Source organism: Panthera tigris, chromosome A3 (assembly GCF_018350195.1).
Source record: "Panthera tigris isolate Pti1 chromosome A3, P.tigris_Pti1_mat1.1, whole genome shotgun sequence".
In the NCBI taxonomy this organism is placed as follows: domain Eukaryota; kingdom Metazoa; phylum Chordata; class Mammalia; order Carnivora; family Felidae; genus Panthera; species Panthera tigris.
The window spans coordinates 67,830,307-67,857,617 of NC_056662.1; the positions used below are offsets into that span (position 1 = coordinate 67,830,307).

The 27,311-nt window shown below is 38.1% G+C and overlaps 1 protein-coding gene across 3 annotated transcripts in view; it reads right to left on the bottom strand.

Moving 5' to 3' along the window:
* FSHR (follicle stimulating hormone receptor) overlaps nt 1–22,541 on the bottom strand; it is a 171,960-nt gene extending 149,419 nt beyond the window's left edge. For all 3 annotated transcript variants that reach the window (XM_042981354.1, XM_007084696.2, XM_007084698.2), the window contains exon 1: nt 22,300–22,541. In XM_042981354.1, coding sequence (XP_042837288.1) covers nt 22,300–22,451 — 152 coding nt within the window. In that variant the 5' untranslated portion in view covers nt 22,452–22,541. The remainder of the gene's footprint in view (nt 1–22,299) is intronic.
* Between the last annotated feature and the right edge of the window lie 4,770 nt (nt 22,542–27,311).

Consider the following 27,311-nt stretch of genomic DNA (forward strand, 5'->3'; position numbering starts at 1 on the left):
CTGAGTACTGGACTGCTCTATTGCTTTCATCCCCAGCCCACTCCCTCTCTGTTCCCTCTCACCTCCAGAACCGTGGTGAGATTGACTTTGGGCATGATAGAGTGAGGAGCTATGCTGACCTGCTCTTTGGTGAAACTGGTGAAAATTATAAAAACAAGAAAATTATACAAAACAAAGGGAAACGACAACAACAAAAACTCTTCAAAGCCTTTAGAAATGGTTCTAAGGGCAAAGGCAAAGAAGGAAACATCTACTTAAGAAACATCTATTAAAATCCAGTAAAAGGAGGCAAGAGTCTATAGCATGTAAACCAAAACCACTACTTCTCTCTCCTCTTCTCATCTCTTCCATCTCAGGAAGGTGGAGACTCCACTCTAGATTGTTGCAGTCAAGAACACCGGGTTCTTTCTCATTTTGACTTCCAGCTAGAGGGCCTTCATTCCTAGAGGAGCAGGACTTCAGCATTTCTTATTCTGCCTCCAGGTGCCTGTTGCTGAGGCTACATATGACAAATGCAGTTAGGAAGTGGGCTTTTTTTTCTTCTTGCCAAGCCACACTTGTGTATTGGAGGCTCTGTCTTGGGTGTAGGCTGCTGAGAATACTGGGGCCCCAGTAGCTCTTGCCTGGACTCATGAGGTGGTGGTTCCATGGTAGAAGAATCAAGCTGAGAGGATCTTAGGCTGCTACCCTACCTTCCACCAAGTGCTTAGCTCCTAGAATGAGGATCTCAGAGAGAAACTTGCCTATGAATTCACTCCTGGCTCCAGAGCCTTGACTGAGACTTTGCTTAGGAGGGTAAAAGGGAAGCAGACTGCAAAACAGATACCTGGTATTCTCTTCCCCAAAGAACAGACTTCATTTGCAACAGAGCATGGAGAGATTTAAGCCAAAGAGCATTCTCAAATACAGTAGAGGTGTGGTAAAAGGGAATTGGGAGATTCATGGAACTAATAAGTATCTAATGTAGGCTGGCTAGTATGCAGGAGAGAACTAGGGAAATAAGACAGCTGGAAAAAGCCCTCACGGGGTCAGAACAAATATCAAATACTGACCTCGGAAATGATTTCTTTGTAGGATCCACAATTTGATTAGTCTGTAAAGAAACTTAGGTCTCCAGGGGATTGTTGAAAAATCATAACATTGTCTGCCTACAAGTCCTACAGGTTAATATCTGGGTGTGGTCAGGGAAAGGTGAGAGAGCCCTCTCAGTACCACTGTCCTCCCAGGGTGATTGTGGGCGTATGTTAAACTGTGCCTCCCTGAAGAGAACATTGGAGTCTTTGACTAAAATAATCCAGGCAGTTACTAAATAAATAAACAAATAGCAGGCCATGCAGGGAAATCAACACCTAGAATGCTACACAATATCTCTTCTACAATATCAACTTTCCAGTCCCAAATTAGGAGCCATACAAAGAAACATGAAAGTATGACTCAGATACTGGAAAATTAAGCAAGCAACATAAATTGACCATGAGAATAACCAGATGCCAAATTTAACAGAAAAGAATTTCGAAGTCATTTATAATGACTATTATAAATATGTTCAAAAAAGTAAAAGCATGATTAAAGAAATAAAATATATGACAATATTACATCAAAATGAGAATTTTAATAAAGAGGAATTATTTACAAATGTATTAATTTTAGGGGCATGTGGGGCTCAGTCAGTTAAGTGTCTGACTGTGGCTCAGGTCACGATCTCAGGGTCCATGAGTTTGAGCCCCACATAGGGTTCCTTCTTCAGATCCTCTGTCTCCCTCTCTCTCTGCCCCCTCCCCCTGCTTATTCTCCCTCTCTCTCAAAAATAAATAAACATTAAAATATATATTTATATATGAATTTTAGAGTTCAACAGTACAGTTGATTTTTTTTAAATTGGAGGGGTCTCCATAGTAGATTTAAATCTGCTAAAGAATTAGTAAAATTGAAAATGGATCGGTACAGATTATGCAAGCCAAAGAATAGAGAGAAGAATGAAGAAAAATGAAGAGAACCTTAGAGAAATAGGAGCCAAAAGAAGGGGCACCAGTATGTGTGCAATGGGAGTACCAGAAGAGAAGAGAGAGAAAGGAAAAAAAAATATTTAAAGAAATAATGGGTGAGAACTTCCCAAATTTATTGAAAAACAATATCCTACACAGCTAGTAAGCTCAATAAACTCCAGTAGGATATACACAAAGAGACCCATAAAAGATACATTACAGTAAAAATGCTTAAAGGAGAAAAATCTTGAAAATAGCAAAAGAAAAATGACACTACTTACAAGAGAACCTCAATAAAATTAGCATCTCACTTCCCATCAGAAACAGTGGAGGTCTGGGATGGTGGGATAACAAATTTAAAGTGCTCAGAGGAAGAAAACCTGTTAACCAAGAATAGTATACCTAGAAAGCTATCTTGTAATAATAAAGGTAAAATCAAGATTTTCCAAGATAAATAAAAACAGAGAATTTGTTGATTGCAGGCCTACCTCACAAGAAATAATAAAATTTATTCAGGCTGAAGCAAGTGGCCCTAGATGGCAATTCAAATCCACATAGACAAATAAAGCATTAATAAAGGTAATTATATAATTATAAAAAATTCCACAAATGCACATTTTTTTTTTTCTTTTTTGCTTTTAACTGGCAAGGAATAGAGCTATAGGTGTAACATTGTCTTTCTCACTCTTGCTCTCACTCTGGAATTAATCTAGCATAAACCCAAAGCCGATTCTGATAAGAAATATAGTAAACCTTACAGCAATTGTTAAAGCAGTTGCTCAAAACATAGTGAAAGAAATCATTAAAAAAAAATTAGAAAAGCTACGTTAGAAAAATCTACTTAATGTGCAAGACAGTTGTTAAAGATGAATAGAACAAAAGATACATGAGACATAGAAAACAAAAAATCAAATGGCAGATGTAAATCCAACTACATCAGTAATAATATTAAATGTGAATGAATTAAACAATCCAATTTTAAGACAGATTGTCAAATTGGATTTAAAAAACATGACCTAACGATACTTTCTAAAGGATACACAGTACATTCAAGAAAAAAAATAGAAAATAAAAAGATTTAAAAAGATATGCAAAAAGCAGCCACAGGAAAGCTGGAGTGGTTCTACTAATATCAGATAAGAGACTTTAAAACAAGCAAACAAAAAATGTTAGTAGAGATAAAGATGGATATTTTATGAAGATAACAGTGTCAATCATCAGGAAGATGTAACAATTATAAATATATATGTACTGAATAACACACCAAAATATCTGAAGTGAAAACTGAGAAATTAAGAGAGAAATAGAAGATTCAATGGTAATAGTTGAAAACTTCAATACTCTACTTTAAATAATGGTTAGAAAAACTAGATGGATCAACACGTACTTAGGACACTTAAACAGCCTTATTAACCAATTCCATCTAACAGGCATGTATAGAACACTCAACAACAACAGGTACAGATTCTTCTCCAGTGCACATAGAACATTCTCCAGAATAGATCATACACAAGGCCATAAAAAAAACTTCAATAAATTTGATAGGTTAGAAATAAAATAAGTTATCCAACTACAATGGAATGAAATTTGAAATCAATGGCAGGAAAAAAGCTGGGAACTCACAAATATACCAAAATTAAACGATGTAGTACTAAATAAGCAATATATCATAAATAAAAACAGAACAAAAAAGTGAGAGATGAAGGAAAATCAAGACATAGCATACCGAAACTTGTGGGATACAGCTAAGACAATGCTTATGTAGAAATTTATAGTTGTGAATGCCTATATTAAAAAAGATGTTAAATCAATAATCTTCCATCTTAAAACACTGGAAAAAGAAGAGCAACCTAAACCTAAAGTGAACAGAGCAAGAAAACAGTAAGGAGTACAGCAGAAATTAATGGAATAGAGAATAGAAAACAAAACAAAACAAAACCTAAAGCTGATTCTTTGAAAAGATTTTTTTTAATGGGCAAATTTTAGTTAGAATGACCAAGAAGAAAAGAGACTCAAATTATTATAATATGAAGTGAAGGAAGGGACATTATCACTGACTTTATAAAAACAATAAGGAATGCTGTGAATAAGTGTGCATCAACCAATTGGATAATTTAGAATGATTGGGCTCAGCGTCCTCCTACACCGCCATAAAATTTGTTAGAAAGCTGCAACTATGCAAAGTGACTCAACAGGAAATATAAAATCCAAACAGAACTATATCAAATAAAGAGATTGAGTAATTAAAAAAAATTACCCCCCCAAAATATTCCACACCCAGATGGCTTCACCACTGAGTTCTACCAAACACTTATGGAAAGAGTAATACCAATTATTCACAAAATCTATTAAAAAATTTGAAGAGAACAGTTCCCAACTCACTCTGAGTCACATATTACCTTCATATCAACACCAGATCGACATCACAAGAAAAGAGAACTACGGACCAATGTCTTTTATGAATATGAATGCAATAATCCTCAACAACATAGTAGCAAACCAAACCCATGTAAAAAGAATTATATACCATGATTCAATAGGGTTTATCTCAAGGATACACAGTTGATTTAACATCCCCAAATTGATTAAAGTACATCATATCGATAGGATAAGAAAAAAATATAAGAAAAATATATAATACTTCAACTGATACATAAAAAGCCTTTGATAAAATCCAACATCCTTTTTTTGATTAAAAAAATACTCAACAAACTAGGAATAGAAGCAAACCTCCTCAACATGATAGAGGGCATTTATGAAACTACAGTTAACATCATACTTAATGGTAAAAAGTAGATGCATTTCCCTTAGATCAGGAGCAAGACAAGGATGTATACTCTTGCTACCTCTACTTAACATTGTACTGAAGATTCTAGGTCGGGCAAGTGGGCAATAAAAAAGTAAGAAAGACATACAGACGAAAGGAAGGAGTGAAAAATATTTCCATTCACAGATGCATATTTTTGTATATAGAGAATTCTACTGAATTAACTAGTCTTTTAGAAATAACTAAAGAGTTCAGTAAGGTTACAGGTTACAAGATCAATACACAAATACCAGTTGTATTTTTATATACTCATAATGAATAAACTGAAAATAAAATTAAAACACTTTGATTCATTGAAGTATCAAAAGGAATAAAAAACAGTAAATTTAATAAAAGAAGTAAAAAATGTATAACTTGAAAATTATAAAACATCATTGAAAGAAATTATAGAAGATCAAAATAAATGGAAAATCATGTTTATGAATTGGAAGACTTCACAGTGTTAAGATGGCAACACTCCTCAAACTGAGCTACAGATTCAGTGCAATCCCTTATCAGAATCTCAGCTGGGATTGCTTTGTAGAAATTGACATGTTGATTCTAAAAATGATATGGAAGTGCAAATCAAACAATCCTGATAGAGAACAAAGTTGGGGGGTGCCTGGGTGGCTCAGTTGGTTGGGTGTCCAACTTCAGCTCAGGTCATGATCTCACCATCCTTGGGTTTGAGCCCCACATCAGGCTCTGTGCTGACAGCTCGGAGCCTGGAGCATGCTTCGGATTCTGTGTCTCCCTCTCTCTCTCCCCTCCCCCACTCAAGCTCTGTCTCTGTCTCTCTCAAAAATAAATAAATATTAAAAACATTAAAAAAAAGAACAAAGTTGGAGGACTCATACTCCCTGATATCAAAACTTACTAGAAAGCAATACTAAGCAAGACAGTATGGTACGTACACAAAGATATACATATTGATCAGTAGAACAGAATTGAAAGTCGGGAAATAAATCTGTATATCTCTATGGTCAGCTAATTGTCAACAAAGTTGCCAAGATTATTCAATAGAGAGAGAGTAATGTTTTCAACAAATTGTGATGAGACAACAGGATATCTAGTTGCAAAAGAATGAAGTTGGACACTCACCTAATATCATATACAAAAATTAATTCCAAATGGATCAAAGGCCTGAACATAAGAGCTAGTACTGTAAAACTCTCAGAAGGAAACATATGAATAAATCTTTATGACATTGAATTTGGTAAGTTATTTTTGGATATGAAACCATAAAAGCACAAATAACAAAATTAAAAAAAATATACTGGATTTTATAAAAATTGAAAAAACATTTGTACTTTAAAGGATGCCATCAATGAAGTGAAAGGACAATTCATGGAATGGTGCAAATTATACATCTGACTGGGGACTTGGTTCTGGAATGTACAGGAACATACTAGCAACTCAATAATAAGACAACCCAGTTCAAAATGAGCAAAGAATCTAAATAGATATTCAATAAAGAGATGAAAATGACCAACAAGCATATAAAAAGATGTTCAGTGTCACTGCTCATAACAGAAATGCAAATCAAAACCACAATGAGATACCACTTTATACTCATTAGGATGGCTAGAATCAAGAAGGTAGATAACAGCAAGTGTTGGTAAGGATGTAGAGAAATAGGCACCTCACACACTGTTCAAGGGAATATGAAATGGCTCAACCACCTTGGAAACAAGTTTAGTGGTTCCCCAAAGTATTAAACATCAAGTTACCATAGGACTCAACTACTCCACTTGAAGGTGCACACCAAGAACAATGAAAACACATGTCCACACAAAAACTTGTACCCAAATGTTTAAAGTAGTGTTATTTAAAATAGGCAAAGAGTGAGTAAAATGTCCCTCAACAAGTGATTGAACAAATGTGGTATGTCTCTGCAAAGGAATTCTTTCAACCCTAAGAAGAATGGAGTATGATACCTGTCAGAATTTGAATGAACCATGAAAATATTAAGCTAAGAGGCTAGTCACAAAGACCTCATATAATTCCGTTCATATTAAAGTCCATAATAGAGAAATTTAAAGACAGTAAGTAGATTAGTACTGCTGAGGTCTAGGTGTAAGAAGGTAGGTAGGGTAGTAATAGCTGAAGGAAAAGGGATTTTCTTTGAGGTGATAAAAAATGTTTGGAAATTGACTATGGTGATGGTTGCAAATATCTGCAAATACACTAAAAACCACTGAAATGTATACTTTGAATGACTTGTGAACTTTGTGTGTTATCTTAATAAAGGTGTTTTTCAGAAGCAGGTAAAAGGAAAAAGCAGTAGAGTTCTAACGAATATCTGGAAGGTGTTCCCTTGGGTGAGAGGAGAGGTAGAGGTGGCAGTGGAGGGTTTTCTGTTCTTTATGGGAGGAGAGAGGTATGCTTCATCAGCAAGCCAGACATAGAAACTTGTCAATTGTGGGTTTAAAGTTTTGGCTTTGGGAATAGAGGCTAGAAAATACCTTTAATTACCCACATGACTTTAGGCAAGTCATTTCATCTTGCTGGGCCTCAGTTTTAATTCTTAAAACAAAGGGATGGAAGAAGCGTATGCTTTCTGAAGTTCATGTAGCATAAAAATTCTCTGATTGGAAGAGCAAAGCAGGTTTTGACAGGTGAAGACTTGGCACACATAGAATTTTGAAAAGAGGGGAAATAGTTTTTGGTGTCTACCACATATATTGGGTTGTATATACTACTTCTCTCAACTCTCCAGTTCCTCTGGGTATATACGGAGGCCCATTTGCCAAAGCATAATCTTGGTTAGCTATACCTCACTAAATCAGAGTTTCCAAAAGTGTATTCTGTGGAACACTTATGGATTATATAGAATTGGAATGCTTCTGAGAGCCTTTAATATGTTATGTACTTTGTGAATCTTTAGAATGGGGGTATAGCATGCAGTTTTCCCAAACCTATTTGGTCATGGAAGACTTTTCAAAATTTACTTTCTCCTGGGGTGCCTGGGTGGCTCAGTCAGTTAAGCGTCCAACTTTGGCTCAAGTCATAATTTCATGGTTCGTGGGTTTGAGCCCAGTGTCGGGCTCTGTGCTGACAGCTCAGAGCCTGGAGCCTCCTTTGGATTCTGTGTCTCCCTCTCTCTCTGCTCCTCCCCCACTTGTGCTCTGTCTCTCAAATAAATATTAAAAAAGTTAAATAAAATTTACTTTTTCTTGAGCATCTTATAAAAGTAGAGTTATGAGGAATCTGTTTTGAAAAATGCTAGAGCAAAGGGCCAGTTTTCAAAAACTTAAAGATATTTCTCTTCCAAAAGGATTTTAGGTTCCTTTGCAGAGTCTTGGAAATTAAGGCAATCTTGAAGGCAGCAAGGATTTATTTATTAATGATGGCATTGTGACAAGTAGCAGGGGAGATGTTTTGGGTAAACTGAGCCAGCTTGCTGTTTTTCAAATCATGTTACATATGATGTGGACTAGTTAGAGCAACTTGGCCCAGACTTGAAACCACATCCAAGATGAGACAACAGAGGTACAGTTCCTCAAATCTAGGAGAAATTGTAGAAAAGAAGCTGTGAGGTCATATGAGATCAATAAGGATTTTTTTAAAAAAATTCTGTGGCGCTTTTATAACATCATCTTCAAGGTTCATCATTTTATGAGGGCCATTTAGGGAGCATCTACAGAGCTCTCCAAACCTTCAGCAAGCAGTGCCATTTCCGCATGGCATTCACTTTTGTTAAGCCTCTACAGCTACAGAAGGTCAGCTACTAAGCCTGCTTAAGGTTGATTATTTCTGAGGGACTGTCCTCAAAGGAAATATGTAAGGGACAACAGGGAGAAGAGCCAATCACCTTTTCCACAGGTGCACATATCGCCCAAGAAGCTCTTGAGCATTATTAGACAACTTCTGGTTACTTTGCAATTTATCACTGGAAATGGCCATTGACATTTACCTTTTAGTCCTATTTATACACGACCCTACTCACTGATCTTCTGTCTGCCTGCATGCTCCCTGTTCATTAGTTACTGAGTACAAAATCATGGATGGCTGGAAGGGTGGAATGCTGGCCCTCAGAGAGCTTACAGGATTTGAGAGACAAGACAATACGTGTTTTGCATTATGGATGGCTCCAGAATTGTACATATTTAAGCTCAATGAAGAGTTTAGATTGTTTGGCTTTAGGAGTTCAGAGCACAGGGAGGTCTTCTTTGTTTTTGTTTTTTTTTCAAGCTTAGTATGAACACTGGGCATTTTAAAATCAGTTTTATCAGTAATCTCAATTTCAGCTCTGAAACTGAGAAGCTGAATAGCTTTGGGTTAGTTCTTTAATTACATTTTCTTTATTTCCAGAATGAAAACAGTAATAGCTACAGTGCAAGACTGCTGGATGAGATACTATGAGAAGCAAACAGCATGGTGATAGAGTAGGACTTCCTAGATGTTTGTTACATTTGGTCTTTCCTTCTAGTTTTTATTTGCTTGAAGGGACTTTCATTTATTCATTCATGTATGTATTGATCATCTAGTGTGTACCAGGAACTATTCTGTATGCTGGAATCCTTGCCATCATGAAACTTTACTTCTAGTTTCTAGTGGATAAAAGTAAATAGGTGAGTAAAAACATTCAAATTGCAGTTACCTTATGAAAGAAAAGAGTCCTATGCGAGAGCAATGGGGATTGCTATTATAGCAGACTGGTCAAAAAAGACCTCTCTAAGGAGGTGGCATTTCAGTATACACTGGAAAGATGAATGACCACTAGAGAGGGGGAAAAAGACATATAGACAAAGAAATGGAAGTTAAAAAAAACTTTGAGTGGGAAAGAGCTTGGTGTATTAGAAGAGCAGAAGGGGCCTAGGGCAGCTAAGGCTAGTGGTGATGGGCAGGTGATAGGTGATAGATGATGTACACTATGCCTCTGGAACGGCAGGTAGAGGTCAGATCATGGAATGCCTTACAGCCATGGCAAAGCATAGAAGCTCCAAGGGGGAATGATTTTTTTCTGTTTTACTCAATATTGGTGCCCTAGCACCTAGAACGGTGCTGGTCATAGAAGGTAATCATGAAACATGGGTTGTTAAATTTTATTCTGTGTGCAATTCTAAGTGATTATGTATCATGCTCTTTAAAACTTTATCGAGCTGCTGTGTGAGGGATGGATTGTCACTTTGAGTGGAACCAGGGGATGGAAGTGGTGGGGACTATTCCAATAACCCAGGTGAGAGACAATGGTGGTTTGAGCTAGAGTGATAGTAGGGAAGATAAGGAGGAGAGTAGACATTTGTGCCTGGGTGAGAGACAATCATGGTTTGAGCTAGAATGATAGTAAGGAAGATAAGGAGAAGTGGAGACCTTTGTGCTATTTTTTAGGGGTCAGATCTCTGGCACTTGGTGATAGATTGGACTTAGGGTTGGGGGGCTGGTGCTATGTGCATTTATGTAGATGATGAAGCTTGGGAGAGGAGATTCTGAGAGATTTAGGGGAGGGTGATTAAGTGTACTATTTTCTACTTGCTCCTTTTGTTTTGTTTTGAAATGCCAGTAAGAAATCCAAGTGGAGAGACCAAGGTTTCAGCTAGATATTACCTGCCTGGTGCTTAAAGAAGAGGTCAGGCACAGCATATATATTTTGAATATAGGTGAGGTGATATTTAAAGCCATGGACTGGATAAGATCCCTACAGAGAATACAGGTGCATGAGACAAGAGTATCCAGGTGGAACCTGGGAAACTAACATTGAAAGACCATGAAGCAGTAAAGAACTCAACACAGACCAAGGTCTGTTGTGAGATGTAGGAGGAAGTCTAGTGTGGTAGAAAAGTGATTCAAGCAAGAAGATGGCTAACTGTGTGGTGTTCCTGAGAGGCATGTAAGATGTGGATAGGGGAGTGACCATTGAATCTGGCATCTGAATTGTGTGGCATTCCTCTTATATTGAAATTTTTATTTTTTATTTGAAAAGTACTATAACCACAGTATAAAACATAATGAAAATATAAGTTTATTGGTACCTGTGACAAGAACATTTTCAGTGGTTCCTAGGGGAAGAGAGCCAGAATGAGTGGGTTGAATAATGAGTGGGTTGAATAATAATTGATGAGAAGAGATGGTGTAGTAAACATGTAACTATTTATTTCCTCTAAACGCTCCACTGAGAAGACAGCATTGTTTGTTTTTTTTTTTTTTTTTTAAAGGCATAAAGCCACAAAGCCTCCTAGGAGCTGGTTAAAAATGAAGACTTTCAGGCCCCACTCCAGACTTATTGAACTAGAATCTGAATTTTCCCAATATATTCTTCTGATTTGCCTACACATTAGTTTAAGAAGTACTGACTTGGCAGTACTGCACAATCCCTAAAACACTCAGGAATTGGAGGCATTGATGTTCCTGAAAATGGGCATGAAGAACAAATAGGGTCAGGTGGCTAACGTACAAGGATTGGTAGAAAGATGAAGAGGCAGGCATGCTTCCCCCTTGGAGCATTCAGGCAAGTGCTTCTCCCCACTTGAGCAAAACAGCAAAGGTTTATTCTTTAAAGAGAGTAGAGTAGATAGTTTCTGGACTGGAGAATGCCAAGGAGTACTTAGGATGCTAAATGCTAAGACCCTAGCCCTTTTCCTCAGCTACCAAAATGCTGACATGGGGCTTCACCATCTGGGTAGGAGCTTGGGAAAATCTTACCCCGGGAATTTGACCAACTCAAGAGGCAAGATTTAGATACTGGCTCAGAGATTTCCTAACTCTAATGCCCAGGGGTTTGTCTGTCTCCCTCCTTCCCTCCCTCCCTCCCTCCCTTTCTTCCTTCCCTCCTTCCCTCTCGTTCTTTCCTTCCAACTTCTGTTGCTGTTTTGCTCTCCCTCTGGCATCTTAGTGGAGAGCTCTGCTTCCAGAGGTACTTTGTAATTTTCTCCAGAGCTAGTTTGTAATTTTTTCCAGAGCTACTTTATAATTTTCCTATCTGGCTATCATAACTGTTTGTTCATTTTTCTCTTGTCTCTAGTATTTGTTTGGGGGAATAAGATGCCATTCCAAGACTGTATGTTCTTATTGAAGAAGCCCGACAGATTTTTACAATCAGGGTCCTGATAAGCAATTCTGCTACTGTATGTAGAAATTCAGATGACCTCTTTTCTGTTCACCATATTCTCATATTTGCTTTCACTGCCTTTTCAGCTTGTTTTCTAAATTAAAAGAGTGTTTCTTGTTGCATTTTCCACTGCCTTTCTCCCACCCCCAATATATTTACTTACAGAAATTCTACACAGCTTGTTGTGTACAAAACAAACCCCAATTAAATGAAGGTTTCTTCCCTTCCTGCCCTGATCAGAGGTTAGCTTTGGTGGGGGTATAGCAGTGGCAAGGGTTTGGGCGAACTCTTGATACTTGCTCAGACATTATTTGGTGATGGAGTGATCACTCTTTTTTGTTCAATTTGTTTTTCTATTCTAAAGCTAACAAAACCATGCAGAAACAGTTTGAAATTTACACAAAAAGAAAACTGATTATACATTCAAGAGCATTTAAGGACTCCCTATTAGTGTCCTCCTTTTGCCAAAGTTGAAAATTTTAAGTTGTGTCATTTCAGAAGAGACATCTGTGTTTTGTTGAGACTAACTCTGTGTGATTACCAAATTTCAGAGATGACACTCAGCTTCTCTAGGGGAAAGCTAGCATACACAGTGCATTAATACATATGTTCCTTTAACATATTATCTCCTGGTATCCATATAATAGTATTCATGAACACAGCAGCTTTGGGGAAAATTATAAAGTTGGCAAAGAAAACAGTGCAGATGAAGCTTAACCTTTTGGTGCTGTTTTCCACCTTCTGTATCATTCTCTTTTATCTCAACTCAGAGGACCCAGTCCCTTGTATTTGCACAATTTAAAAACTTCTAGTCAAATTTAAATATTTGGACATTTTTCTGTTAAACCTTACCATAAGTTTGCAGGTGTTCATTTGTCATTCTCTTTTATTTGAGGTCCATATTCTCCTTTTAAAATAAAGCAAGGATTTTTCTGACCTTTTAAAGACTATACTGTTCTGGAAGTGGCCTTGCATAATTCCTGAAATCAAGCCTAGGTGGTCAAAAGGGCAAGTATCAATGGGACAGGCAGATGCCCATCTTTTCATCAACTGTCTTCTGACAGCAAACAGGTAGACATCTTCTCATTGGCTTTTACTGGGCGTCCATTTCTTCCATTTCCCACAATTTAGAATTTCAGATTGCAACTTGCAGTTAATTTTCAAATGAGTGGATTTAACAATGAGTATGCTGGATTCTCAGGGGGGATTTTGATCTCTGTGAACAGGGTGAGGAAAAACATCATTGTCATTATTTCTTTGATGTTCTTCTCTTTGAGCAACTCCACAAGTACAGGCAAATTGTGCCTCTCCTGTTGGTTCTGTTTTTCTAAGAGCCTAGTACAGTGCCTTGCACAAACATAACCAAATATTTGCTGTTGAAAGAAAACTTCATGAAAAATGAGCATCTTTACTTTGGTCTCAGAACCGAACCATATTGAAATAGGCAAATATACTTCAGGTTGGAGAAGGTAATAGTATTTGGGTAGGGGAATAGAAGACCTATCTGGAAATAGAAAGTAGTGCATGAAGCAAAGAGTTGAAAGGGTGGAAGATGAGAAAGAGGACAGGAGAGCTAATCTGAGGCCAAAATATGGAAGACCTTAATGTCAAACATAGGACTTGGGACTTTTTTCCTGAATCTGACCATTGAAACCCACAGGGGAATTAAACCAGAGCAAGGGCTCAGAGCAGGATCCTGGGAGGGTAGAAGGCTGAAGGCACTGATATTAATTCAGAAGCGGTTACTGTGAGATGATGAAGAATGCACATGTAGAGGCAACCCTGTCTTCTAGGCATGTGATCCATTGTCTGAACCAAAATTTAGTAGATTTTATTAGAAAGGACAGAATATTTTAAGTTAGGGCCACTTTTGAAAAATCTAGTGCTCCAGGCTGTGGCCCTTCCATATGAGGGACCTTTCCTTTTCCATGCCCTTCTTATTCCAGGAGGATTGTGGATGAAATGTTCCATGACCTCCCATCAGCCCTCATTTATTTAGTTGTAGCCATTGATGGAAATGGGATCTCCCACAAATATGTTTAAAACCCCTTGCCAAGCTGAAAGTTATGAGACAGAGGTGTCTGTGTGGAGGTTTTCTGTGTTTCATGTCAAAACAACAGAACAGTCTACTGAGTCTAATAGAACCCAACCCCCCCAGAATCCCACAACCGAAATTGCATGAGTTGAGGAATCACACACCTGCTGGATTCTGAGACTGAAAAAAAGCTTCTTTGCTTTGGGAAGTTTGATGCCTGAAGATGTTTGTAAAATCAAAGCATTTTAGAATTGAATGAGGGGTGCCTGGGTAGCTCAGGCAGTTAAGCATCCAACTCTTGGTTTCGACTCTAGTCATGATCTCATGGTTTGTGTGTTTGAGCCCCACATTGGGCTCTGCACTGCCAGTGTGGGACCTGCTTGGGATTCCCCCCCATCCCCCTCTCCCTGCCCTCCTCTTGTACCCCTCTCCCTCTCTTTCCCTTTCCCCCCTCCCTCTCTCCCTCTCTGCCTCCCCTGCTAGCTCGCTCCTTCCCTCTCTCTCAAAATAAACTAAAAAAAAAAAAAAAGAATTGAATGAAACTTTAGCATCATTTTATTTCAGGTTTCACCAATCTACTGATGAGTTTTCTCTCTGATATCCTCAATTAATTAATCTCTGTTTCACTGAAACTTAGCTGAGCTTTTTGGGTTCCTACTTTTTAAAGGTTTTCATCAAGCTTGCCAATTGGGAGATGTAAAAATTGGCTCATGCTGTTTATTTTCCATTATTTCTGACACTGGATTCTGTGATGGCTCTGTGTTAGCTGTTGCTGAAATGGTCTGGGAGAAGGGATGAAAGAGAGGACTCAAGCCACTCCTAAGACTAAAAATACCTGAGTTCAAGGCTATAGCAAGGCTTTGGTTACTTTATACTGGTTTTTTTTTTTGTTTTTTTTTTTGTTTTTTTTGTCCGTCACTTGAAGATTTTCAGATCCGCTAGCATATTCCATATGAGAGAACAAGGTAATGGCATGTTCAGGTCAGAGACACACAACATGCTCTGAGATACTTCACAGGGAGGTCAGATTAAGAACAAACATCCAGATCTCATTATAATCAGATCCTAAGCAATTAAAAATAATTACTCTCTTTTCTAGCTGACCTTGTGGGATATATAAGCTAGAGTCTAGTCTAAATAAAGCTGAATTGGAGAGTCTAAATCTAACAGCTTAAAAAAAGTGTAGTCCAATCAACCATAGTGACTAGATAACCCAATTAGTGTCTTTGGAGAAGGATAATCACAAGTCAAATGAATTTCCCATTTATTGCCAACACGTCTGGCTTCTGAAGCCCAGCTTCTTTGGTAGAGGAATTGGGTGAGGAAGGACAGTGCTCACCTTTAGGGTAAACAAGGGATTTTATCATCACCAAGCAATTGGAATTCTCTCTCAAACCCCTACTCTTCAATTGCTGATAATGACTCTGTAAATTATAGCTCTTAGCCAATTCTGAGGGTAGAATTCATCTTGTATTTTAAAGGATTCTTTCCCTGCGATAGAATTTCTACTTTTTCCTTTTCAAGATAAGCATTATATAGTTTTTCCTATAGTCATTTTTCTGATTTCTCCATGGGGAATATAAACCTCCCTTACCCTCAGCCCAATTAAATTCCAAATGTTGGACATATACCTACCATTTCTCACTAAAGTAGGTGCTTGATTTTGTTCCAAGAGAAAGGATTATGTATGCATTAGCAAGAAAACTGTGCTGTTTGTTTCTTTCAAAGAAATATCTAAACAAGACAGCAAGAGTCTCCGGATATGGACACTTGGGGCAATTTGCACAGTGGGGTGTTTGATTTTGATATCCAGACAGAACTACAGTAATCAAAGCACATCTGGGGAACACAGAAAACCTCATGTTCAGGTTTTGGAATCTGACCTTAATTGGAAAAAATTATATTTCTTTGAACATTACTGCATGGCTTGATGTGATTTTGTTTAGGCAATTTCATTTATCTTTTTAATATTCTCATTAGGTATAGAGAGGCAGGTAGTATTATTTACGTCAGGAGAACTGAGTGACGTGCCTAGAATACAGGATGTTCAACCTTTGGAAGATTTTGCTTCTGATCTTTGTATCCTTCTGAATAAATTAATTAATTCTAGAATGACATATAGGCATTTTCTTAAAACAAACACATAATAAAAAAGCAAGGAAAATAAGAAAACTATCAAATCCTATAGTACTGCACCACAGGGAGAACAATAATCATCTTTTATAAGAATCTTTTCCTTAGTATTGAAGAGCGGAGTGAATAAACAGATGTAATTCCCCCTGATTTATTATATCATTTGTTCTACATGTAATTGAAGGCCCAGAACATACATTGCATTGAACCAGGCACAACAAAGAATACAAAAGAAATTTTCACTGCAGTTGAGGAAATACAACACACATGAACAAATAAGAGCAAAGTAAGATTAAGTGTGAATCGAACAGTACTAGTATCCAGACTAAATAAAGATGAACTGGTCAGGGAAGACTTCATCAAAAAGGCAACCTTTGAGCAAGATTATGATCCGTAGGTCAGACTTTAAGAGGCAAGAAAGAAGAAACTGAGGATAGTATAAATAGGCATAAGGTGAAGACACAGGGAGGCAAAAATACACACACTGAATTAAAGAGCCAGTCTTCATCAGCCTTGCAGAGTAGCTGCCTCCTGTTGGACAGTAGTGAGAGGCAGTCAGAAAAACAAGCCATTGAGTAATTTTGAGCTGGGGATTCATAACATGGTGGCAATGGTATTTTATGCAGAAAAATTCAATGGCGGTGTGTAGGCTAATTTGGAGAAGAGGGAGAGGTTGGTTGAAAGGAGATAAAGTAGAACATAATTATACAATCCAGGCTTTGAATGTTCAGGGACCAAACAGATGATGGCAATAAAGAAAGAGTTGCTGGTAGTAGCAACATGAAGGGAGTTTGTAAAACTGATTGAATGTGGGCAATCAAGAAAGTCAACCATCAATACTCAACAAATCCAGAAGTCAGGGGTGGTTTTAGTAGTTTTGTAATCCAGTGTTTTATCTTTCCTTTCTTCACTTCAGTGTAAGTAACATCTAGTTTCCACATGGCTATAGTCTTCAAAACCATCTTCTTCGTGAGAACACAGTACATTCCTAAACGGTAGCTTCTCAGACACAAAGTACTAAAAACCCAGCCAAAGATTTATCTCCAGCTGATGCTGAATACTGAATTTTAGGAGTCAGGAGGTCCAAGTTACAGTTAACACTTGACAAGGGGTTCATTCTAGTGGCTGGGGTTGAATAGAACAGCTTTTGGATTAGCCTTTCCTAAAATGTGTTCCGCATAATATGAATTCCAGAATATGCTTTTCAGAGGGAAAAAAGTACAATTAAACTTGTTCACAAACATCAAAAGCTGTATTTCCTTCTTAGAGATCACAGAGCCTTATTGGCATAGGAAAAGTCTTCCCTTTTGGCACACGGTACTTAGAACTAAGGAAAGTCTAAAGGAGCTCCTAGCTAAACAATAATCTATGATGATGGAGTTAGGAGAGTGATCTAAACCAAAGCAGTGAAACAAGAAGTATAAGGCAAAGGAAGAAAACAAAGCAAAACAAAATAATAATTAGATAATTACAAGTAAGGGCTGGCCAATTGAGACTGCAATGAGATACAGGAACTTAAAGTGAAGAGAGGGGTCAAAAAAGGCAGCCTATAATAAAATCTCAGTACAGATCTCTCTACGTCGACAGTGACCGCCAGTGGGCCCTTTTCTCCTCTTAGTATTGTGGTCATCTGACCCTGCTGAAGAGAAAGATAGCTGTATCTGCACTGTCACTTAGTCAAAATTTCAGATTTTGAATGGGTGTTCACATTCTCCTTGGAAATTGTAACTCCAGGAAGAAAAAAGCAAGATCAAAGTGTCCTTGCTAAATTCATTGACTGCCTCCAACTGAAACTGAGTTTCTAGGGTAAGTCAGAAATCAAAATTCCTTTGACTGTGGTCAGAACGAAACCTCCCTGAGTTCTTGCCAAATATTGAAAGCCTAAAAGAACACGTTTTCTTACTTAGAAAATAAGTGCACAGAGAGTAAGTCCTCCAGCCACTGGGAGGAGGAGGAGATTATTCTTTTTTTTTTAATATGAAATTTATTGTCAAACTGGTTTCCATACAACACCCAGTGCTCATCCCAGATTGTTCTTAAGTAAGTAGGAGTCTTATAGAGTTATAAAGATCTTTCTATCAATTGTGAAAAGCATTCTCATACCTATTGATTCATTTGGTCGTCATGAATGCCCTCTGGTGTTTTTTTTTCCCTAGTGTTTTACAGATGACAACAGCAACAGCCATCACCACCACCACCTGAGAGGCATTACGCTAGGTGTTTTATATTCATTATCTCATATAGTCCTCACAGCAACTCTTTGAAAAAGGCCCACATTGCAGTTTCCATGACATGGCCAAGAGGCCATGTGATTGAGCAAAAAAACAGTGTCACATCCTGTGTTTGAACTCCAGTCTCTCGGATTCTAAAGGCTATACTATACCATCTCTGACTTGTCAAAACAGCAAAAGATCCTCCTATGAATATTACCTGGGGTGCCTGTCTGGATCAATTGGTTAAGCATCATAATCTCATGGTTGTGGGATTGAGCCCCGAGTCGGGCCCCATAGCATGGAGCCTGCTTGGGATTCTCTCTGTCTCTTTCTCTCTGCCCCTCCCTGGCTCATACTCTCTATCGCTCTCAAAATAAATGTTAAAAAAAAGAATGTTATCTTAGAATTCCCTCCATTCCTGATCCAGCTTACCTAGTTTAGTACTTTCCTCATGGCACCATGTTGTTTCAGACTGCCTCAACTCTACTTAAGCCAGTAATATTTAGCCACTTTCAGCTATAGTTTAAATCACAGGTGGGCAATCTATAGCCTGTGGACCATACTTGGCCTATCTGTTTTTCTGTGGCTCATGAGCAAAGACTATTTTTCATCCTTTACATGATAAAAAAAATCAAAAGAAGAATGATACTTTGTGACATGCGACCATTATATGAAATTGAAATTTCAGTGGCAAAAAACAAAGCTTTGTTGGAACACAGCCATGCTTATTCATTTACATTTTGTCTGTGTCAGCTTTCCTACAACTGTGACAGAGTTGAGAAGTTGGAGTAGAGAATTATGGCCCATACAGCCTAAAGTATTTATTATTGACTCTTAACAGCAAAACTGCTAACCTCCAGTCAAAATTCTAAAGGACATCTTTTGTTTGTTTGAAGAGGAACAAACAAAATGAGTCAGAGGCTTTTATTTTATACAACAGAGATAAGCTGTGGGAGCACGGGCTCAGGTTTGGATCCCAGCTCTGCTATCCAAGAGCCGCAGGACTGAGCCTGTCGAAATTATCAAACTCTAGAGCTCTTTGGTTTGCTTCATCTGAAAAATGGAACAATAATACTAAACTTGCAGTTCTACTGTGCAATTTTAATGAAGTATTATGTGTAAGGCTTCAGGAAAATAGTATGGGCCCTTTGGTAAATGGAATCTACCTGCCTGTTGGTGATGCTTTCCTATTCCTTTTGTGTTAACATTGGCATGTGCTGATGGTTGGGAATTAGAAATCTCTGGTGATAGCTGGCAGATAGATAGAATGAAAGTGCTGCAAGGTGGATGCTTTGCTAGGATAAACTGTACATGGTTAAGATGTAGCACCTGTTCTCCCCTGGGTGAATTTGACGGACAATGAAGCTGTGATGTATTGATGGATTAAACAGTTGCACTCAGTGAAGCCCAGCTATTCCATCCATCTCCACTTGATGTGACCATCATTAAAGTCAATATCCAAATGCAGAAGACTGCAAGGTGAACTAGAAATGCTTAGTTGAACAAGCTGTTTCATCTTCCCTCTGCCAATGTTCCAGATAAACCCAATCCAATCCTCTTAAAAAGCACAAATAAAAATAATGGTTCTTTCATTATAACTCAGCACCTGAGTAGTTCATGTGGCATTTTATCTGCTCTTCTGTGATGAACAAACTAACCTCCAAAATATCCTCAAATAATTTTTTTATGTCTAGCAACCAAAGCAACATGTATCTTATTTTTCTGTATATACCTTGCCCAGAAGATTGCAAAGCTAAACTCTAAAATGGCCCAATTCACACCCTACTAATGAGTGTGCAGAGAAAAGAATCTTCTCAAGATTAGATATCTGGGAGAACTCTTTCAAAACTCTCAAGCAACTACACTCACTCCTGGGATGGGGGGAATGCCAATAAAGGGCATTCCCCTTCTTAGTTTTATGCAACTTTGTCCTCTAGTATATACACCTAAGGAAGGCGTTGACCAGGGCTACCTTTTGTCAAGAGTTACAAACACTCTTACCTACAGTCTCTTTCTCAGTTGCAAAGTATTCTTGGACAGACAAATTTTAGTCATTTATATCTTAGTATGAATTATTTTAAAAAATCATACGTCTGCTCCTTCCACACTATACACACATACTCCCTGAGGTTTGGGGTTTGGGAATGGATTTTCGTTTCTTTCCTCCCTCCTTCCTTTATTTTCTTTCTTCATGTTTTCTATGCATAATGAAAAAAAAATCTAGTAAAGAGATGTAAGAAAGTAGATGGCCTAGTGCAGAAGGGAGTTTGATATGGAGGATTATTACTAAAATGAAACCTTGTTAGGGGTTGTATGCTCTAGTAACTGGTTGGCACTGCTTGGCCCACAGGGAAATATTGGAAGAAGTGGAGAGGCAGAAATGGCTATATTTGTGAGGCAACTATGTCTTTTAGTCTTAATAACAACCCAACCAAACTGGTTGTAGTAAAACCACTTCAGAAGTGAGGAATCTGAGGTTCAGAAGGGGTTAAATAATTGTTCAAAGTTGCTTAGGAGCCAGTGACTTCTTTCAGGAGCTCAGGTGCATTGGCCTTCTCCTGTGTTTATAATGACTAGACTGTGCCTAGGCACATTCTTCCCCATAATCAGGAATAACTGTCTCATCTGAGACAGTGTACCCAAAACACAGAGCTGACGAGTTATTTACTCTGCTGCTGCAGCTGCCTCTGGATAGGAACTGAGGACTTAGGATGTCCAGGGAAAAAGTAGCAAGTGGAACCAACCAAGTGTACTACTAACCACTTGTCCCTGAGTGACAATGTGAAAGTCACTACCATGTTTGAGTGTGGCTGTGGTAATTGTGAACTGAAAAGATGACCATACTCTGCAGTAAAATAAGAGTCTTCCTTAGCCTTATGGGACCAAGAGTGAAAGAGGCGTCCAGAATAGCGGCTTCTATTTAAAATACATGGAATAAGGGGCACCTGGGTGGCTCAGTTGGTTGAGCGTCCAACTTCAGCTCAGGTCATGATCTCATGATTCGTGAGTTCGAGCCCCGCATCGGGCTCTGTGCTGACAGCTCGGAGCCTGGAGCCTGCTTCAGATTCTGTGTCTTTCTCTCTGTCCCTCCTTCACTCACACTCTGACTCTCTCCCTCTCTCTCTCAAAAATAAATAAACATTAAAAAAAAATTTTTTTAATAAAATACATGGGATAAAAATACTGAGTGTATCTATATCCTTTGAGCTGTAACCTCCCAGTTCTTTGGGGAAGTAGTAATCAATTGGACAGAATGAGGTTTGGGGGAAAGAAGAGTAGACTATGAGTCAAAAGGCCCATTTTCAGTATTGACTATGCTTTGGCTCCTTGTAAGAGATTGCACGAATCTTTTGTCTCTCCAGATCCCAGATTCCTCATTTGCAAAATGAAGAGATAAAGTGAACTGGTCTAAGATCTTGTCCAACTCTGAGAGTCTGTTGACTTCCTATTAAATAGTTTACTAAAATTCTCAAGTTGGGAATCACATTTTCCTAGCTGTTTGAAAGACGATGCTATATTTTTCATGCCCACTCTGCCTCCCCTGTTCTTTCTCCCTTTCTTCACACCCCTTCCCTTCTCCTCTAGTTCCCTGTTTCTCCAGGAAGCAGAACCTCTGTTGAGGAATTACTTGCTGGTGGCTCCAAAGTGACAGTGACTTGTGCCTTCTTGAATTCAGTGTCCTTAGGAGACATGTTGTGTATTTCACTTAAATCAAAACTGTCTTTCTGCCTTTAATTCCAGGTCTTCAAAGTTTCTAGTTTTTCTAAGTTTTACTTTTCTGGTTTCATGAAACATAGTTTGGAACCCAAGAGCAAATGTGTTGAAAAGACTCAAACATTTTCCTTCTGCCTTTGAATTGAGCTTTCCATACTGCCTTCCTTGTCTGGCTGAGACAGGCTCTCACTAAGATCCTGGGAGAGCAGAGTTGTTAGGATGGGGGAGTTAGTTTTATTCAAGCCTTTGGTCAGTGCAGAAATAGTTCAGCCCAACCGTTATCAGCCTAAAGTGAAAATAATAATAGCACACAACATGCAAATGCCAGCCCCACCATTGTTCCCGCTGCCTCTGATACTCACAGTTCAACTGCGTTCCTGGGAAGGTCGGAGGGAATCTCTGTCACCTTGCTCTCTTGGCAGAGGAAAACCCTGTGCCAGCAGTGACAGATCCGATGATGACATCCTGAGCCTAAGCTCAGGAATGCCAGCAAGGAGACCAGGAGCAAGGCCATACTTATTCACCCATCCACCTGCTTTCTTGCTGCATCTGCAGAGAAAAATCTCCACAAATTTCAGAAGCTCCACACAGCGCTCTTATGAGAAGATATCTGCCAGGGTCACGTGGCTGACCAAAGGAATTTTTTTTTTTTGGTCACTTTCAGACAAATAGCAAAATTCCTGTGTGCCTGTAGTGATTTCCGGGGCAAGATAAGCTACTCCCTTATTCTTCTCTATTGGATTTCTTCCACCCTAACGCAAGGAAGAGAGTAAATAGAACCTTGATGCATGTCTGGAGTAGTTTACATTTATTAAACTGTAGAAGTGTCCCTGCTGATCACCGTTCTCTTCTCAAGAGAGTGACATGATTGACTTTCTCCAAAAACAGACACAACATACAATGAGAACCATCAATGAGAGTGTCACTCAGTGAGGGGCATGGACCTGTTTCTAGTCTTGGCATCAACCTCTTCCTCCAGCCTACTGGGTATAAAACCTGAATTTGTGGGTCTTAGTCATGAGCCCTCTTTCTTGGTGTAATTAACAACCAAAACTGGTGTTGCTCAGAAGATAGATGGGTGGGTTAGTAAGTTCCTGGGGGGAAGGCACTTATGAGAGGGTTGTCCACAGATATAAGTGACTAATCTGAGTGACCTGACGAACGGGCTGTATTTTCAGTGTGGATTTAGTGGACACAAGCAATCCACTCTCTGTTGCGGATCCTTCTGGCTTCTCTTATTTTCAGGCTCGGAAGATTGTCCTTGCCTTTGGGACATTGGCACAGATGAATTTATTTAATCTATGCTTTTAAGTTAATTCTAAGTGCTCCCTGTAGGTGATAGTCTTTGCACTTTGATTGGCATTCTCAACGGCTGCTTGTTGGTCAGGAATCAGGAAACGTTTGGTAACACTTTCAGTAAAGTGGCCTTCTACTTCAAACTCCAGAATCTTTGAAGATTAAAAGGCTGAATATTCTCCAGGACTCTCCCTAAAATTTATTACTTCCTAAAATTAGTTTCAACACTATTTTTAAGTAATTAGTTGCATAAAATTGAGTTAGCTGAAAATGCTAAACATGTATATATTTATCTCTCTCCTTCCTCCCCCTCACTGAGGAATAATGACTTAAAATGAATGGATTAAATTATCATTAAAGGAAAAACAGAAACAAGTGACTTGTAAGGTGAAGTTGTTCCCTAGCTTCTTCTGGGAGCAACTGATTCATTCTAATTCCAATACTGGAAGATCAGGGTGATACTTATATGGACTCTATGTAGTTACAGGTTTGGCTAACATTAATAGTTAAATTATTTGACTTGACAATTGACAATAATAGTCTTTCAGATATGGAGGGGATTTAATGCAGTCAACCAACTAATGCTTAAGTTTTTTCTAAGATATTCACAATAATTGGGGCACCTGGGTGGCTCCGTTGGTTAAGCCTCTGACTTTGGCTCAGGGCATGATCTCATAGTTTGTGGGTTCAATCCCTACATCAGGTTCTGCACAGGGCCTGCCTGGGATTCTCATTATTTCCCTCTCTCTTTGCCCCCTCCCCAAATAAACAAATAAACTTAATAAAAATAAAGTATTCTCAATAATTTAAAGGGATTTACCTGCCTATGCTTGACTAACACCAGTGACAAAAAACAAAAACAAAAACAAAAGCAAACTCATTACCAGTCGAAACTCCCATCTCTACCCCTGCCTCACAAATCTCCACTTAGGCTTCTGCAACTCCAATTATAACGAAGTTAGACCTTGTAAAATGAGCACAAGTCCTTTTAAAATTTAAATTTTTATTTTAAAACTGTGTCATATTCAAAACTTACAGAACATAAATAAAATACATATAAATTATTAAGCAAAATTATAAAACAGGGCGGCCTGAAGAAATGGGACATTACAAGTGCCACTGAATCTACTTAGTTGCTCCTTCTGATTCCCTCTGATGTTCCTATGCCTGCAAGTGACCATTAATGTGAGTTTTGTGTTTCAAAATTCCATTAATTAAAAAAAATTATCTCCAGGGGCGCCTGGGTGGCTCAGTCGGTTAAGCGTCCGACTTTGGCTCAGGTCACGATCTCGCGGTATGTGAGTTCGAGCCCCGCGTCGGGCTCTGTGCTGACTGCTCAGAGCCTGGAGCCTGTTTCAGATTCTGTGTCTCCCTCTCTCTCTGACCCTCCCCTGTTCGTGCTCTGTCTCTCTCTGTCTCAAAAATAAATAAACGTTAAAAAAAATTTTTTTTAAAGAAGAAAAAATAAAAAAAAATTATCTCCGAAGTATGTATCAGCAAATAATATATTGCTTAATTTTGCTTGCTTTATTTTGATTTTATACAAATTGTATCAATCTTTAAGTAGTCTTTTGTTACTTGCTATTTTACACTAACTTGACATTTTTAAGAATAACCCATTTGCTATGTTATAAGTAGCTGTAGTTAGTTAATTTTATTACTGTAGAATATTCTATTGTATAAATAGGCTATAATTTATGTTCTTATTCTCATGTGATCTTTCTTTATCCTGAGGTTAGGAAAATATTCTCCAATTTTTTTTTCCTAAAAATTTTGGGGTTTTGCTCTGCACATTTAAGTCTCTAATCTACTTGATATTGAGAATTATATATACTTTGAGTCAGGAACTCAATTTCAGTGTTAGTGATATAATAGGTTTTTTAAAATTTTTTTTTAATGTTTTTATTTATTTTTGAGATAGAGACAGAGCATGAATGGGGCAGGGGCAGAGAGAGAGAGGGAGACGCAGAATCAGAAGCAGGCTCCAGGCTCTGAGCCATTAGCCCAGAGCCCGACGCGGGGCTCGAACTCACGGACCTCGAGATCGTGACCTGAGCTGAAGTCGGATGCTTAACCGACTGAGCCACCCGGGCGCCCCAGTGATATAATAGTTTTTATCCACATGAGTAAACAGTTGTCCCAGAACCATTTATTGAATAGACCCTTTCCCCCCCTCATCTATAAAAACTACTTTTCTCCTATCTCAAGTAAGTGTTTTGAATAAGTTTGTGTTGAAGCTCTTTTATAGTCCATTGTCCTTCTTATCTGTACCAGTGCTCTACTGAATCACTTAAACTTTAAGTCTTGATTGATACATGATATATGGTAAGAAAATACTCTCTCAAGTAATATCTTGCCTATTTGGACCTTGATTATTCCATATGAATTTTAGAATCAGCCTTATTAAACTTCTTATTTTCTTAAGTTTATTTATTTATTTTGAGAGAGAGAGCACAAGCACTTGTGGGGAAGAGGCAGACAGAAGAGAGTCAGAATCCCAAGCTGGCTCCACACTGTCAGCGTGGAGCCCAATTCTGGGCTCGAACCCACAAACCGTGATATTGTAACCTGTGCGGAAGTTGGACACTTAGCTGACTGAGCCACCTAGGCATCCCTACTTGTCAAACTTCTTGAAAAAAACTCTGATAGAATTCTGTTTGGAATTACATTGATTGTATAGATTAATTTTGGGAAAAATTATCACCTTGAAGATATTAAGTCTTCTTAGCCCTAATTGTGGTATATTACCATCCTTTATAGGGCCTTCATTGATGTCTTTCAATACAGTTTTATAGTTTCTCCACAAAGGTCTTAATATCTTAAGAAAGAAGTTATGTAGAAGTTATATCTACATGACATATACATGTTTTTGCCATTGTAAACAATACCAGTATTTAAAATAACTTTGTTATCACATTGTAAAAATGCAATTGATTTTGGAATATTTATCTTATACCTAATTGCCTTACTACACTTCTATGTAGACTACCATTCACATCTAAGCACATTGTATGTAGCACATATATTATATGTATATATGAGTCTATTTTTTCTTTTTAAATTCCTTCCTCCCTTCCTGTTCTTCTTTCTCTCTCTCCTTCCCTTCCCTCTCTTCCCCCTCCTTCATTGTCTCATCCTTCTCCTTCTCCACCTCTCTCTCTCTTTCTCTCCCTCTCTATCTCTCTTTCTTTTCTTCTCTGGGTAGGATATCCAGTGCAATGATGATTAGAAGTTTATGGTGAGCCTTCTTGTCATGTTCCTGTTTTTAAAGAAAATATTTTCTTATTTTTCATTACTCAAATGATATTTATCACAGGCTTTTGGTGTGTACCAGGATAGATATCAGGTTAAAGACCTTAGAAAAGGTTTCTAAGAATTTTTTTTTAAGTATCAATGGAGATCAATATTGTTTAATGCCTTTTCTTCATTTGTTCCCCCCTAAAAGAACTATTAATTTGCTGAGTTATGATGCTAATTTTATACTTAAACTATTCATATTCTCAGGATTAACAGACTTGTTTATGAGTAATTGTCATTTTATACACTGATTTAATCTCCCAATATTTTATTTAGAATTTTGGCATCTATGCTCCTAAGTAATTTGTAACTTAGTAATGAGTAGTTTTTATTTATTTTTTTTAAATTTTTTTAACGTTTTATTTATTTTTGAGACAGAGCATGAACAGGGGAGGGTCAGAGAGAGGGAGACACAGAATCTGAAACAGGCTGTCAGCACAGAGCCTGATGCGGGGCTCGAACTCACGGACTGCGAGATCAGCAGAAGTCAGCTGCTTAATCGACTGAGCCACCCAGGCGCCCCAGTAATGAATAGTTTTTAGTGAGCAGTGTAATTTCTACCTTTCTTATGTTGTCCCTTTGTGGTTTGGTATCAAGGATATATTTTTCTCAGACTGAATTGGGAAATGATCTTGGTTATTTTGTTCTTAGGAAAAAGAAGTGTTACAGATTAGAATAATCTACTCCTTGGAAGTATGGCTTTGCTTGCATGTAAAACCACCTATGCCTGGTTTTATGTTATGTGTGTGTATATATGTATGTTTTTAAAAATATAAATTCA